This window comes from Lipophrys pholis, assembly GCF_963383615.2.
Source record: "Lipophrys pholis genome assembly, chromosome: 15".
Lineage (NCBI taxonomy): Eukaryota > Metazoa > Chordata > Actinopteri > Blenniiformes > Blenniidae > Lipophrys > Lipophrys pholis.
In genome coordinates this window covers 28,458,873-28,473,913 of record NC_137642.1, presented here as the reverse complement: position 1 = coordinate 28,473,913, position 15,041 = coordinate 28,458,873, and the positions used below count along the sequence as shown (strand labels likewise).

The window sequence follows — 15,041 nt, the reverse complement described above, 5'->3', positions numbered from 1 at the left end:
GCCTCCTCCTTCAGGGCCAGGGCCTCGTGTGCTGCAGCCAGCAGCTCTCGACGCCTCTCCACCTCCCTGCGCCGGGCCTCCTGGACCGTGTGGCTCTCCTCCTTCTCCAGATGCTCCTGCAGCAACGCCACCTGCTGCTCCTTCACATGGAGGGACTCCACCTGCTGCTCCTTCTCTTGCAGCTTCTCCTGGAGGGACTCCACCTGCTGCTCCTTCTCCTGCAGCTTCTCCTGGAGGGACTCCACCTGCAGCTCCTTCTCATGGAGGGACACCACCTGCTGCTCCTTCTCCTGGAGGGACTCCACCTGCTGCTCCTTCTCCTGGAGGGACTCCACCTGCTTGTCCTTCTCCTGCAGCTTCTTCTGGAGGGACTCCACATGCTGCTCCTTCTCCTGCAGCTTCTCCTGGAGGGACTCCACCTGCTGCTCCTTCTCCTGGAGAGACTCCACCTGCTGCTCCTTCTCCTGCAGCTTCTTCTGGAGAAACTCCACCTGCTTGTCCTTCTCCTGCAGCTGGGCCTCACGCTGAACTGAAGACGTCTCCATCTCTGCTAGTTTCTTCTGCATTACTGCAGAAGGTGGCAGATCAAGAGTCCTGCTGGATTCTTCGAAGAGAGACACCTTCACCCTCAGAGAGGAGACCTCAGCTTGGAGGTCAGAGTTCATCCTCCTCAGATCTTTGGCCAAGGAGCTGGAGGAAGAGTCTGGATCTTTGGCTCCGTCCCCCTGCTCTCTCAGCCTGTGGTGGAGCTGCTGAACCTGCTCCTGGAGCTCTGCCGCCTCCTCTGTGGCCTGCTGGAGCTTTGCACGGAGCTGCTCCAGGTGCTGCTGTGAGCTCTCCTCCCGTTCCTGAGCCGTCCTCCTCAGCTGCTGCAGCTGCTGGTTGAAGTCCTGCAGTTTTTGTCTCTCCTGGTCCAGAGCCTTCCTGAGCTCTGCAGCCTGCTCCCTCAGCTGGTCTCCCTCACAGGCAGAAGATATGGAGGACGCCTGCAGCTTCTGCTTCAGCCTCTCCACCTCCAGGCTCAGAGTGTTGACCTGCTCCGACTGTTCCTCCTGTCGTTTCTCAGCAGCTTGGAGCCGAGTCATGGCCTGCTGGGCTCTCTGGGCCTCCATCTCCACCTGAAACACAGAATCGGCTCAGAGATCCTTCCTTCAGACAACAAGCAGAGGACAACATGAATTCAGAAACTCCCTTAAAACCCTTATTTTTGGTCAGTATATTGATGCTGGTATAAAACCAACTTTTTAAGCAGGAGTACGAGAGTCTGGCTCAGTCACGAGAGGCTGAAAGCTGCTCTCTAATTTAAGCTGTCACCTGCTGCTCAGCAGCTTCCAGTTTGTTGGTCACTTGTGTGAATTGTTGTCGGAGTAAAAGCTGCTCCTGCTGCCTCCTCTGGTTCTCCTCCTTCTCCTTCCCCAGTGCAGCCATGGTCGCCTCTTTACCTCGTCTTTCCTTCTCCAGAGCAGCAGCGGCTTCCTGAGTGTTTGAGAAGAATCATTATTTAAATGTACAAACACAAAGAAACAAGACACTGTGAGTCTGACTGGATGAGCTTTAAAATAGGCTATCTGTTGATAACTAAGACCCAGTTGATGCAACATCTTCAATCCTAAATCGAAAGCTTTTATAGTGTTTCTGCTGGTTCTGCTGGTTCTGTGTAAATGGACATCGTTTTCAAAATAGTTCCGTGTAAACGCGAAACACAAACGATGTGTTTTCACTTGATAAATTGTGGTGGAAACAACCTTAATTTGTTCATTTCTAGAATTACAGAAAAAAAACGACAGTAAAAAACAATCCATGCTATATCGTCACACTCTGAACATTTCTGTGAGGAACGTCCTTCATGTCGGGCGCTGAACAGTCCGTCGGACCTCAACAAGCTCACAGAACCAACTGATGAACGTGATTAATCCCGATGTGACCCGCGACCTAAAACCAGCCATGGCTGGTCTTAATTTGACAGGACGACCTCACAAAGCGGAATAACAAACACATGAACTGCAACTTTTTAATAAAGGTAACTTCTGAAGGTTTCCACTCCAGACATGTTTCCTGGGCTCAGAGAGCAAAACAGCCCACTGATGGGAATCAACAGATTTGGATCAAACTGTTTTGTTTAAAATCTCTCCTGGTTAAAGGGTTTATTCATTTATTTATTTTTATGGGACCTTGCATATTAATGGACAAGTCATCTCTTCACTAGGTTACCGTAAATGTGCCGAATTTAGCAGAAGGCTAATTTTCATCCGTTCCTCCAACGGAACAGAAATAGAAACAGAGTCGTGTCAGTGTGAGGCGAGTGTGACCTGCGAGCTCTCCGACTCCTGATCCAGCCGCTTCTGCAGCTCCGACATTCGCTTCTGCAGACGCAGCATGTCTGAACTCTTCTCCTCCAGTGCAGACACTAAACGGAGTCTGTCCTCGTCCTCCACTCTGCCGACTTCAGAGGGGACACAAACAAACACAGAGCACCATCAATTGGACATTCACAAGCCAACCTCACAAGCTGATGTTATGAGAGAGAGCGAAAAAAAAAAAAGATGATTTTGAGCTGTTTTCAGGTAACTACTGACATTATGATGAGTTCATCACACATTTCCAGACAAGGAATCTAGAGTAACAGCTCTGGATCTACCCAGTGGAATCACGCGCCGACTTTAAAATGTCTGGAAGCGTCGTTACCTTCTTCACCGCTGAGTTTGTCCTGAGCAGCATGGGCTATAAATGAAGCCTTCGACCTCCCACAGACACTCTCCTCCTCAGCAGAAGTCCAGGACGAGCCCGCCGTGTCCTCCTGGAACACATCAGACCTTAACCAGCACTTCTTCACAACATTGAGCGTGGAAACAACAAATGCTAAAACTGCTGAAAATGAAAATAAATGCTTACAGCTGTAAATTTGTCCTAAAAAACAAAAACAAAAAAACGATCCCGCCTGTTGACTGTTTTCTTTATTTTAAAGGTTAAACCTGTTTTAGGCTGCAGATCAATTCTATTTGGTAGAAAAGAGCAAAACCACTCGTTTTAAAAACCTAAAAAGTGGGATGCGTTACAGTGGAGTGGGCGGGGCTTAGATGATCAAACATTCCGACTGGCTGCAGGTCAACATTTCAATGGAGGTAAAATCCGAGCGTCACCATGGCCTTTTGGTCCTGGCTGCCGTCTCGAGAGGACATCTTCTGGACCAGCTCCTGGAAGATCTTCATCCGGTGCTCCGCTCGCTCCTCCAGGATTTCGGTCTCTCTCGCCAGACGCTCGCTGGGCCGGACAGAAACACCGAGTCAGAACTCCAACAGAACCAGTCGGGAGAAACTACGAGACGAAGCCTCACTTGTAGTCGCTCTGCATCTTGGAGAAGAGATCGGAGAACTCCCGGCTGATTTCCTCTCTGACCCGAGCCTCCATCAGCAGTGCCTGGGCTCCCTCCGTCTTCAGCTGCTCCAACAGCGCCCCCTGTCTCTGAAGACCGGGACACACAGGGGAACACAGTTCACACATGCTCTACAGATGTGGGGAGGAGAACAGAGTTCACAAATGGTTTACAGCAGGGTTCCTCAATTCCAGGCCTGGAGGTTTTAGGTTCCTCCCAGTTGCAACACACCTGAATGCAATGAGGCCTCGTTACTTGGCTTTTTTACAAGCTAGACGATGACATCATCATCAGATTGACGTGTGCTGAAGCTGGGAGGAGCTAAAACCTGCAGGACACCGGCCCTCGAGGCCCGGCATCGGGGAACCCAGGTTTAGAGGTTGCACAGGAGCCAGGTTACTCGAGTATGCTTCTTGTGGCGCCCCCTGGAGTCAAGAAATCTAATGTTGATACGGCCAAGGACAATTTAATAGAACTGATTAAAGTTTAAACAGATCGTAAAATTAAAGTTATCACCAACTGACCTGGAGTTTTTTTCTGGAAATGACTATTTTTTCATCGTCGTCGCTCAGATTTAGCGTCTCCTCCAACACAGTCTGTTCCATCTCCTCTTCCTCATCCTCATAATCCTCATCCTCCAGGACGTCCTCCAGGCTGCTCTCCCAGCCAATCAGAGAGCTCCGCCTGCTGTGGCCCCGCCCCTCCCAGTTGGCGCTGTTGATGAGGATAGAGAGCTCGCTGGAGTCCTTCTGGGCTATGATGGGAGGAGGTCTGGAGGACAGGACCACCACCTGGAGACACATTAATACATTTACTGAACACGCCATTTCCCTGGATCTCCGATCAGGCTGTCGAACATTCGGCTCATAAAGCAAAAGTAAAATTAACTTTAATCTACTGCCTTTTTTCCAACTATATTTTTAATGGAGAGGCTCCAAAAGGCTCCAAAAGCTAAACAAAGAAAAGGAATAAATTAGATCTAAATCATAGTTTTGAAACTTCATAAACACAACATAAACATTTTTTTTTTAAACATGTTTTTTCTTCATTTGAGACAATTAACATGTTCCGATGGAAAATGGTGAGAACGGATATTTTGGTCCTGAAGGTTGCAGATGTCTGGTCTCAAGTGGAAGAACAAGTGTAACACATAATGTGATAGAACGTATTGACACTGAGGAGGAGGAGGAGGAGGAGGAGGAGGAGGAGGAGGAGGGGGAGGGTGTGGACCTTCTGGGCCACGGCGGAGAACTTGAGGACGTTGAGCGTCTCGTCGTACATGGAGGCACACTGGTTAATGTTGACGATCATGCAGGCTTTGCCGTGGCCGCGGAAGAAGCCCTGCAGGTAGTGCGTCAGCTTGCTCTCTCTGAAGGGAACGTGCTGGAGGAGTCTGAGGGGAGGAAACACACATCCAGTTACAAGCAGGACTGAAGGGAACTCCCGGTTCAGTCTGATGTCGTGGTGAAGGGCAGAGATGGGCTCTCACTTGGCTTTCTGGTTGTGTCTCAGAGCGTTGATGCATTTCCCCAGGATGAGCAGAGACGTGTTGATGTTTCCTGCTTCTTTCAGACGCTCGCCGTTATTCTGAGTCTTTCCACAACGCTCAGAGCCGGCAAGGTCGCACAGACACAACCTGAAGACACACATGGAGAGAGACACACACACACAAACTTTAATCATCATCATAAGAGATTTTAACATGTCGTGTATATTTTAAACTAGAAAATGACATTCTTTTAAAAATGAGGTATTTCTTGTAAACACCATCACAATTGTCCTGTAATCCCTCTGCAGACCACCAGGGGGCCGCGGTCCACACTGAGCTACATTAATATTTGACCTCTGACCTCCACGACTTACTCGCTGACCGTCTGAACCCTCGGAGTGCCGATGTCCTCGATCCTCAGAACCCGGATGGAGAAGATGCTGTGACTAGACACGGTGGAAAAACACAAATGTTTCATCAGCTGGTCACTGTAGGAGACACCGGTAACCGTGGCAACAACAAAACGTCCCTCAGATCTTCATCCAAAGACACTAGAGAGAAAAATAATTATGTAAAATTGTTTTTTGTTTTTTTTAGGAGAAACTATTTTGTGATGTAAGAATGTAAATTCTTTAATTTATAGAATTATCACTTTGAAATATTCCTTCAAAGGTTTGAACAGTGTGTGACTTCATTTTCAACATAAATTCCAACATGACCTTCGTCTCACAAAATTCCACAACACCAAGCAACGTTGTTGAGTAAACGGACCCCAACGCTACGGAGGTTTTGCACTTCCTCTTGAAATCAAAAAAGCATTTTTTTTCAGCAGCTGGCTGACTTTTCTCCGTGTTCTTATGGGGGTATGCTGGGGCCTTAAAAGGTTGGAGGAGTGAGACAGCACGAGTCTCCGGCGGTGTTTCCAGATGGCCCGCCTCCCTCCCTGTGCGCTCACCTCCTGCTGGACAGATGGTTGAGTCGAGTGGAGGAGAAGCTCTGGTTCCTCTTGCCCAGCCTCAGCACCCTGTGAGCCTCCTCTGCATTGTTCACCTGAACCCAGTGCAGATCTGAAACACCAGTTAGTGATGAGACCGGGCGTCTGAGCAGGTACAACAAAGGTCGGATCATTGACCGAGGTGGACCAGAAGACATTCATCAGATGAAATGTCCACCCAGCTGAGCAGCCTCACCCTTCACGAAGGAGTTCCCCTTGACGTCCTGCGAGAGGCGCAGCGCAGCGCGTCTCACGGCTCCGCAGGGGGCGGCCTCCAGCAGGTCGTGGATGTTCTCGTTGTAAATCTCGCAGAAGGAGACCCAGACGGAGAACCTGCTGTCTGCTTCCAGCTCCACGACGGAGTCCTCCTCCGAGAACGTGCTCCACCCCAACAAGGACGAGCCTGGACACACCGAGGGCGTGAAGGCAACCGCCAAACCAACAGAGGACCACAAGGACGTGGACGACTGCTCAAAGCAGCCGCAACACGTCCAGCCAGGACCCACTTCACTGTCAACATGTTTCCTGAAGGATGTTCAATCAAAACGTTCTGATCGGGTGATCCTGGCATGGTTCTGTTTGTCGAGCAGAGAACAATGTGCTTCATCTGGATAAATGGAGAAGCTGATCTAAAGCCACTTGCTATGAATCTTTGGTTGCATTTAGACGACAACACTTAAAGTGAAAACGCATCGTTTGTACTTTTGTCCTCATGTACATATATACCTTTCCTAATGTATGTATGTATTTCCAATAGTATGCAAACACATTTTTTTGAATGCCCATATACATTTCTTCTAATGACTGTATGTATTTGTCCTCATGGCCATATATATTTTTCATGATATACGTATATATTTCTTTGTAATTTGCAAAGCGGTGGCTTGTGCAGTGTTTTGTACAACGAGACGAACCTTCTGAGTTGCTCCCGTCACTGCACTTCAGATAGCTGGAGGTGCTTTTATCACTCTGAGAGGGGGGGAGAGAGAGAGAGAGAGAGAGAGAGAGAGAGAGAGAGAGAGAGAGAGAGAGAGAGAGAGAGAGAGAGAGAGAGAGAGAGAGAGAGAGAGAGAGAGAGAGAGAGAGAGAGAGAGAGAGAGAGAGAGAGAACCATAAGTCCCACAGAGAAGCAGGTGAAAACAGGCTGATCCCATTAAGGAGCTGCTTCTTCAAAGAAATGCTGCATGTCAGAGGTCAGAGGTCAGAGGTCAGAGGTCAGAGGTCAGACAGATCCAGACTGATATGATGAACAGCCGTCATTTCAGTCTGAGTCCAACATGTGGACAGAACAACACTGGAACAGCAGAGGATCATAAAATCTATAAGTGTCTTGTATATTCTGTTTCATGAAAAGATTTTTTTCAGATGAATTCTAATTTGAATGACAAACTTTTTATTAAAAAAACCATCAAATCATTAAAAAAATAAATAAATAAAATGTATTCAATTTCCAATAACCTTTTCTTAATAAAAAATGCCGAAATTATAAATGCATTTGTACAAAAAATGCATTTTATTCTCTTAGAAAAACGTGACTTTTATTACCAAGAATATTTTGATTGAAAAATGCTTAAATAACTATTTCTGAAGGAAATTATGATTTTATTTGGAGTGAAATCAAATCCTGAGAAATTCTTTGGGGCAAAACGTGTGATGAAAATGTCGTTTGTAGGGAAGTTTGTTGATTAGGAATTTAAATATTATGAACTGATTTCCAGTGCGGACAGTAAGAAGCGGTCATGAGAGCAGCGTGAGGGAGAGAATCCTGTGATTCGGCTCTGCAGGTCTTGATTTACTGCCGCCACTGAAAGTACTCAGTAAACTGTCCTCACAGCGTTTCATGCAGCTTCACGTCAGCTTTATGGATTTTTCTCTTTGGTGTCAATCTTTTTCTCGTGTGATATTTTCCACATACCCTGGGTGGTGTAATAACCGGGACACCCGTCAGGTTTTCCACAGTTCCTTCATAGTTTTGGGTCTCGTGTTAAAATGTCACGTTGGAAGATGTTCAGTCGGGAGTGTGAAATACAGGCTCAGAAGTAATGCGAGTACCTGTCTTTATCTTGCATAACCTTACAAATCAGACTGATGTCAGTGGAGCGATTTGGTGAGAATCATCAGTCTCATTGTTTTGCTCTGATGAACCACGACGCTCATCGACTCGTCTAAAGAAAGAAAAACTTTCAAAACATTCAAATGTTGACACAACTTACAGCCAACTACTGGACTGTGATATATATATACTATATACTGTGTGTTTTCAGAAGCACTTGAAGACTTCATCAACACTTCAACAACATTTTAAAATCTTCTGAAGTTGGTGGCTCTGGAGGTTAGCATTTAGCATTTAGCATTCAGACTCTTCCAGAAAGCAGAGGAGCAGATCTCTGAGCTGCATTATCTCCTCACACCCGGTAGGTAAAGAATGTTCATGTGGCGGGTTCGCTGGGCTTCAGGATAAAGACCCAACAAGGTTGAAGGAATTTAAAATAAATTGTAATTTGAATATTTAGCAATAAAAGCACTGGGTTGTTTCCCAGGTCTAAAGCAATAGAGCCAAACTTCACGCAGTAACGCGTCTCGGGGGAATGATGGCACTTTGTTGTTTACCTCTTTGAGCTGTCGCAGCAGGTTCCTCTTGAAGAGCGCCTCTTTGTCCTGCTGCTCCTGGCTGAGCTTGGTGAACTCGCGGCAGCGGTGAGGTTTGATGCTCGTCCCCGGGAAGATCTGCTGGTTGATGCTGCTGAAGATGAGAGCCAGCGTGCGGGGCAGGACGCCCACGTCATCGTTGGGGCCTTCAGGGGGCGACAATGAGTCGACGGATTAACTCACACTGTCAAGTTCATCGTTGGTAAGACGCGTTTGTAGGAAGTGGGAAGGAATGAGGAGTTGGCTGGACTGAGTGCAAACTGGGAAATGTTTCTGTTTTTTTAACAGTTCCAAGCAGAAGGTGAAGTCAATCAACACCAAAGAATCTGAAAGAAATAGTGATTCCTAATGGTTTATTGTAGTGCAAATTCCCTCACACACACACATCATATATATATATATATATATGTATAGCCACACACATTTTTTTATTTCCTTTTTTAAATTCCTTTCTTTATCGGCTACCGTTTCTTGTGTCTTAAGTGTTTTTTAAGTATGTGTTGTATTTTATTGTTTGGGGGTTAAAGAAAGATTTCTGTCACCGCTTGTTGCAAACAAAGTTTATCTTATCTTCAGAATCAGAATTCCTTTATTGTCATTGGTCCTTGGAGGCACAATGAAATTAAAAATAGCTCACGGCCATTATCCCATCAATTCACTCAAATAGAAACGGTTTGTGACAAAATGTTGTGGAATTTCTTCATGTGAGGTGAGGTCAAGAAATATTGATTGATTTACATGAATAAAGGTTCGTTTCATGTTAAAATCAATGAATTAATGTAAAATACTGACGGAAAACCAACCCAAACTAGTCCACACACAGCAGCAGGCTGAGGAAACCAGTTCACCCACACACCAGTCCCTGTGAGATTGTGCTGCAGCACTAATGGAACGGCTGGTAGAGTTCAAACGCCACGAGAGATTACCGAGGAAGGTGAAGGTCTTCCCTGCATTTGTCACTCCGTAGGTGAAGACCAGAGAGTTCTTCCCTCTCAGGACGTCCTTCACCAAATCCTTGACGGTGCCTTCAAACAGCTCCCTCTGGGTGGTGTCGGGGCCGTACACCTGTCAGAGGGTGGAACCACAGGCTTATTACAGCTTCTGATCCAAGGCTTTGATTGGCTCCTAACATGCGCAGCGTATCAGAGTTTTTTCCTGGAACCTGAGAGAACTGGAAGCGCTGCCCGGTCTGTGGAAGGGCTCTGTCGGTGCTGGTGGGGAGGGAGAGCCGGGGGGGCTTCAGCAGCACCGTGTCGGGGGGCTCGATGGAAACACAGTCCTGTGGGAGACCAGGGAGACTGTCTGGATCATCACATATATCCACCACCTCAACCTGGATCCTCTCCAGCTCACCTTTGACCTTTGACCTTCTTACAAGATGTCCAGAACGAATAAAAGTGCGAACGTCAAAAAAAACGTCAGACGTACTAGAGAGAGGTACTTGGACTGATCTGTAGATTGACAGGGAGTCTTATTCCAATGGAAACAAGGCTTTGTTTACTTCATACCTACCCTAAAGGTTTCACTGCACAAAGACTGACTTACTTTATAAACTTATTGATTTCGGTCTGTTGCAAGCCAAACAGGTGAAACAGGTGCTTTAAAATGGAAGTGTGCCGAGGGGCCTAATTGTAGTGAGAGGATTAAAGAGATCTGGCATCAGAAAAACAGGAATTCTATGAGATGTGGACTATTTTCTTCCACCTCATGGACGACCTGATGTACAACTGATGTGATTAGACAAGGGAGGGAGCACAAAAAGTGCTACAGGTCAGTTTTAGTGCAGGGAAGTCAAACACGAGGCCCGTGGGCCAAAACGGGCCCAAAGAGGCTCCAATCAGGACAAACCACCAAGAACACGACACGGAGAACTGAGCTGAGATATCGGCGACGCCGCCATAAAGGTTTGCTATCAAACTGGCCTCAAAGCCGCGCTGTCAGGGGGAGTTTGTAAAAACACACGTTTTATGAAGATTCCACTGGATTTTGCACCAGAAGGTTTCATTCTAACGGTTGAGATTGTAGTCATTTTTAGATCTTTATGAAAATATAGATCCTACTCTGCGCTTCAACAAAGAAACCTCTTTAAGGTAAATGTTTAAAAGGTTTTTATGGCTCTACTTTACCGGAGATTGGACTGTATGTGACCCCTGAACTGCTTGGGGGCAAACAATAAAGTTTATCTCATGGCCATTTCCCCCATCAATTTACTCAAACAGAATTCTGCTCGAGATCCTGTCAAACCAATGAGTTCCCTTTAAGAATAAGTGGTGCACAGCTGTTCTTACCTGGGACTCTCCGTTGGTGCCCTCTGCTGAGGTGAAGGGTCGGACGCGCAGGTAAACCTGCAGGTGCCCTTCGTCCTCCGTGCCGCAGGAACTCTGCAGAGACAGTTCACATCCTGCCACATCAGCTCGGCCGATTCGGTGGAGCTTGATTATGAAATCATTCATTGAGGAAACACACTGCAACACTCTCAGTCCTTCTACAATTAAATTATTGGTTTGATGACATCCAGAATGGTTGTTACAGGCAGAACATGGTTTCTAATTGCTGCTCGTACCTTTGAATCTTATTGGAAACAAAACTGCCTCGATGGTAAAGGAAGGAGGAAACTTCTAAAAACAGCTGAAGGGGTAATGAGATGTTCACCATCCTAACTTCATTAATGCGATATTCATAAACTACAGTGAGACTGTAGAAGCAGCGTGAGCCTCATTTAAAGGTTCGATATGTTTTGCGGCTCCAGGAAAATCTTAATTTGGAGGGGAACAGAAGAACAGTGTGTCTACTGGCTATGAGGGGTGCAGAGCGCTGTGCTGAACGTTTACCGGGGCGATGCTGAACTCTGACGACAGGTCTCGCTTCACATCTTCCACGTTGAACTGCTGCCGTTCGGGCTCGATGTTTAAACACGACTCCATAAGCCTGCAGCGAATGTAGAGAATAACAGGGAGCTGAGACGTGGAGGGGAAGGCCAAAGGTCAAATCATCTGAACACACGTACACATACAAGTACTTCAGTGTTTCCTCCGAGTTAAAACACACAAAAAGAACATGACGACCAGATGAGGAGAAAATACTGAAATGAAAGTAAAGGCAGTCGGGGCGGTTTCTGGTTCAGCCTGGTTTCTTCCCTCTTACCCAGCATGCACCGTGTCTCGGCCCCCTTTACACGACAGCGTAGTGAAGTGTGCTCAGTGCCACTGAAAACACAACTTTTTGAAAACACTTCGTCTCTGTGTAAACGGGAAAACGCAGCTTTCCGAAACGCTGCTACTGCACATGCACACCGCGGGCGTATTAACTAGTTCTTCTTGGATGAGTGTGATTATTGCAAATAATATATGTAGCACAACAAGGACATTGTATGTTATCCCCTTCCCCCCTTCCCCCCTTCCCCCCTTCCCCCCTCCCCCCTCACCCCTCCCCCCTCGACTTTCTTCTCTCTCTTCTCTTCTCTCTCTCTTTGTGCGTTCCCCCCCGGTCGTGTACGGCAGCCATGCCAGCTTCTGACGGAGAAGGCAACAGGAGGAGACTCCAGGTCTCTCCCTGTTGCAAGACCAAAAACTGTTCTGACTCCGAAGGTTCTAGATCACATCATATTGTTGGCCCAAGCTGCCGAACAGGACAAGGGAAGAAAAAAAAACAACAAAAAAAAAAACTAGTTCTTCTGCACATGCTCAGTAGAGACAATCAGAACCATGTTTCCTCCGTGGTGTCGTGACTCCCAGTCCAGATTCTCCTGGACTTGGTGCTTTTATTTTGACAAGTCACTGTAATAACAATCCAACTTGGTCGTCTGTCATGTTCTCCCATTGTTAATGTTTAGAGCCGATTGTTCTGTGATGCATGTGTGTGTGTGGTTTCATTACAAAACCAAACAACAGCGCCAACTCGTGGCCTGGCATGCCAACTACATCGTTTTCAGCAGTTCTGTGTAAACAGACATTGTGTTTAAAACATTGCCATGTAAATGGTATCTGTTGATTTGGAGCTAGTGACTGATTTTAACAGGATTTAAGCTTGTGTCTCTATGAATTGATATCTGATGAGTTGTTTCCCCTAAAGATATTAACCCTTGAATCATGTCTTGTGTGCATACGTTCCTTATTCTGGTTGTTATCGTGTATGCTGTAAATTCCTACTCTCTTCTTGTTTGGACTGGTTTTTAGTCAAACTGATTCATCACTGTCCACACCTGCACTTAATTTTCTTTGCGATCACTTTTTTATATGCTGCATTTCAGAAATGAATTTATGTGCAATTGCTGAAATGTCCCAGAACATTCTTATTAAAAAAACTAGATGTCATTTTTTACTCTGTGAGGAGTGGTATTATACTTAATGGTGTTCAAACTTGGTTTTCAGGCCTGGCAGGATTCCTAAATGTTCGGATTACGTTTTAATCCCTCGGGCGTTTTTTCTTTTTCTTTTTTAAATCAGTTGAGAACATGCTCATGCACTACAAATCAGAAACCAACTTCAACATGTTATAAACACCTCATTGTACATGAACTGCAGTGCAACAGCTAGAGAAACAATCACCTGGGAGAGGCTGTTGTGCTATGCTTTTACTTTTATTGACACGGTTGAGAGTTTGACGGTTTTAATATTCGCGTAATCTGTCCTTTAATGAATGTTTACAACGCTGAAGCTAAACGCTAATGCCCAGCTGGAGACCAGCTTCCAGCGAGTAGCCGCTTTAAACCAATGTGACACGAAACCGACAAAAAAAGGACTTATTGTTCACATCCCGGCGGCGACATAACGTGACAGACGCACTTACCTGTCGCTCTTATCACTCCCTTTAAGGTGAAAAACAGAGGGAAGTTCATTCACGCTGCTAACCGGCGCCGAACGAGCTTCGACAACAGCCGCGGTCTGCTGTTTGAAACGGACCAATCACAGCCCGAGACTGAAACGGACCAATCACAGCCCAAGCGTTTCACAGACCCCGCCTCTGCGTTTGACGTCACCGTCCCTGTATGCTTTTTTTTCTTTTAACAACTTTATTGAACGAGTGCACGTTTACAAACAATGTGGCAGATCATTAAATAACAAGAACTAAGGTGCATTTTAAAGTGCATGAGAAATTCTAAATAAAAAAAAAAAAACTGCATATGTACAAACAAAAAATTAAAAAGGAAGGAAAAAATTACCACATGGGCTTTTTTCTAAATCATAGTCTTCAATTCTGCTTACTAACTATCCATCCATCCATCCATCCATTTTCTCCCGCGTATCCGTTCCCGGGTGGTGGGGGTGTCAGTCCGAGCACCGTCACCCAGATCACATAGCACCATTAAGAACCTTCCTGCAGGTGGAGAGCCCACGGGAAGGTGGAGAGCCCACGGGAAGGTGGAGAGCCCACGGGAAGGTGGAGAGCCCACGGGAAGGTGGAGAGCCCACAGGAAGGTGGAGAGCCCACGGGAAGCTTACTAACTAATGAAATTATATTTTTCAGAACTATGAGAGCTTTGATATGTAAAAGAAATACATCACGAAACTCATTGGATTTATGGTTTACCTTCTGGAATGTTGAACTATGAATAGAATTTTTTCAAGGGTTAGGATATAATTAACCAGGGAGTCACTGCCGTAACAGCCCGTTAGTCTAAAAATGGTCGTTTTGAAGGAAACTATTAGGATGAGGAACCTTTGGAAATAGCCAGTGTTTAACATCCAGCCAAGACACTTCACAATACGTACATTGGAAGAATAAATAGTCAGTAGTTTCAGTGTCATCACAGTCCCCTATCCGTCCCTGCAATCTGCAGGGACTCCTTGCAGATTGCACTAAATTAGAACCAACTAACTACTGTGATCTTCTTCATCTTTGTTTCATTTCATTTGCACGCCTACAGTTTGTTTACACCATGAAGCTGGAGGGATGTAAACTAAAGTAATCATACTTTATTATTTATGCTCTTGGGCAAATGAGTTTCTCCTCCACATTCACCCAGTCTATTTCTAGTATGGGAAGAATAAATAAATCCTAAAATAGAATAAATGAACAATGTGAATCCTCCCTGAGTGCACACCTTGAATGAATGACTGGCTTCAGACCCCAAATCCACACTAGTGTTCTAGTGTCAAGCCTGGTGTTTCAAACCCCCGCTGGATAAAATGACAAGTGGAGTTCCTCACAGTTCCATCCTGGGGCCACTCCTGTTTAGCCTCGGCATGTCTGTCGCGGCTAAGCTGTTAGAAAACAATCATGACAATGCAGGAAGACCTGAAAAGCATCAGGAGTCACCCAGGTGTCATCGACACTCATCACCTGTCACTCAGCATTGGTTCCGCCTGGAAGTCTTCACAAGGTGTTAACTCTTCCCTCCAGCAGTCTGCACACCTCAACACACCCCGTCACCATCACATGCTTCCCGTTCACTGCAGCGCCGCTGAGAGTCGAAGGCTGAACGCCCCGAAGGGAAGAAGCTTTTGTAACAGAGTTACAACCGCTCTGTCCTTTACAGCCGTACGATGGAACCGCTGAGTCATCGGTTTGGACCGGCCCGTGTTTGTAAAAGTAAA

General features: G+C 46.1%; 1 protein-coding gene across 1 annotated transcript in view; it reads right to left on the bottom strand.

Annotated features, from left to right (window-relative positions):
• The window catches only part of kif20ba (kinesin family member 20Ba), a 39,387-nt gene extending 26,003 nt beyond the window's left edge, over nucleotides 1-13,384 (bottom strand). Inside the window, exons 1-19 of the mRNA XM_080481548.1 lie at nucleotides 13,294-13,384; nucleotides 11,337-11,433; nucleotides 10,794-10,886; nucleotides 9,668-9,784; nucleotides 9,432-9,570; nucleotides 8,467-8,651; nucleotides 6,771-6,825; nucleotides 6,053-6,259; nucleotides 5,818-5,929; nucleotides 5,237-5,308; nucleotides 4,863-5,009; nucleotides 4,604-4,766; nucleotides 3,898-4,164; nucleotides 3,335-3,462; nucleotides 3,141-3,261; nucleotides 2,686-2,797; nucleotides 2,310-2,443; nucleotides 1,315-1,476; nucleotides 1-1,118 (exon numbers count right to left, since the gene is read on the bottom strand). The exon at nucleotides 1-1,118 is cut by the window's left edge and continues 30 nt beyond it. Of these exons, the coding sequence (XP_080337674.1) occupies nucleotides 1-1,118; nucleotides 1,315-1,476; nucleotides 2,310-2,443; nucleotides 2,686-2,797; nucleotides 3,141-3,261; nucleotides 3,335-3,462; nucleotides 3,898-4,164; nucleotides 4,604-4,766; nucleotides 4,863-5,009; nucleotides 5,237-5,308; nucleotides 5,818-5,929; nucleotides 6,053-6,259; nucleotides 6,771-6,825; nucleotides 8,467-8,651; nucleotides 9,432-9,570; nucleotides 9,668-9,784; nucleotides 10,794-10,886; nucleotides 11,337-11,429 (3,425 nt within the window). The 5' untranslated portion in view covers nucleotides 11,430-11,433; nucleotides 13,294-13,384. The remainder of the gene's footprint in view (nucleotides 1,119-1,314; nucleotides 1,477-2,309; nucleotides 2,444-2,685; nucleotides 2,798-3,140; nucleotides 3,262-3,334; nucleotides 3,463-3,897; nucleotides 4,165-4,603; nucleotides 4,767-4,862; nucleotides 5,010-5,236; nucleotides 5,309-5,817; nucleotides 5,930-6,052; nucleotides 6,260-6,770; nucleotides 6,826-8,466; nucleotides 8,652-9,431; nucleotides 9,571-9,667; nucleotides 9,785-10,793; nucleotides 10,887-11,336; nucleotides 11,434-13,293) is intronic.
• Nucleotides 13,385-15,041: the final 1,657 nt, after the last annotated feature.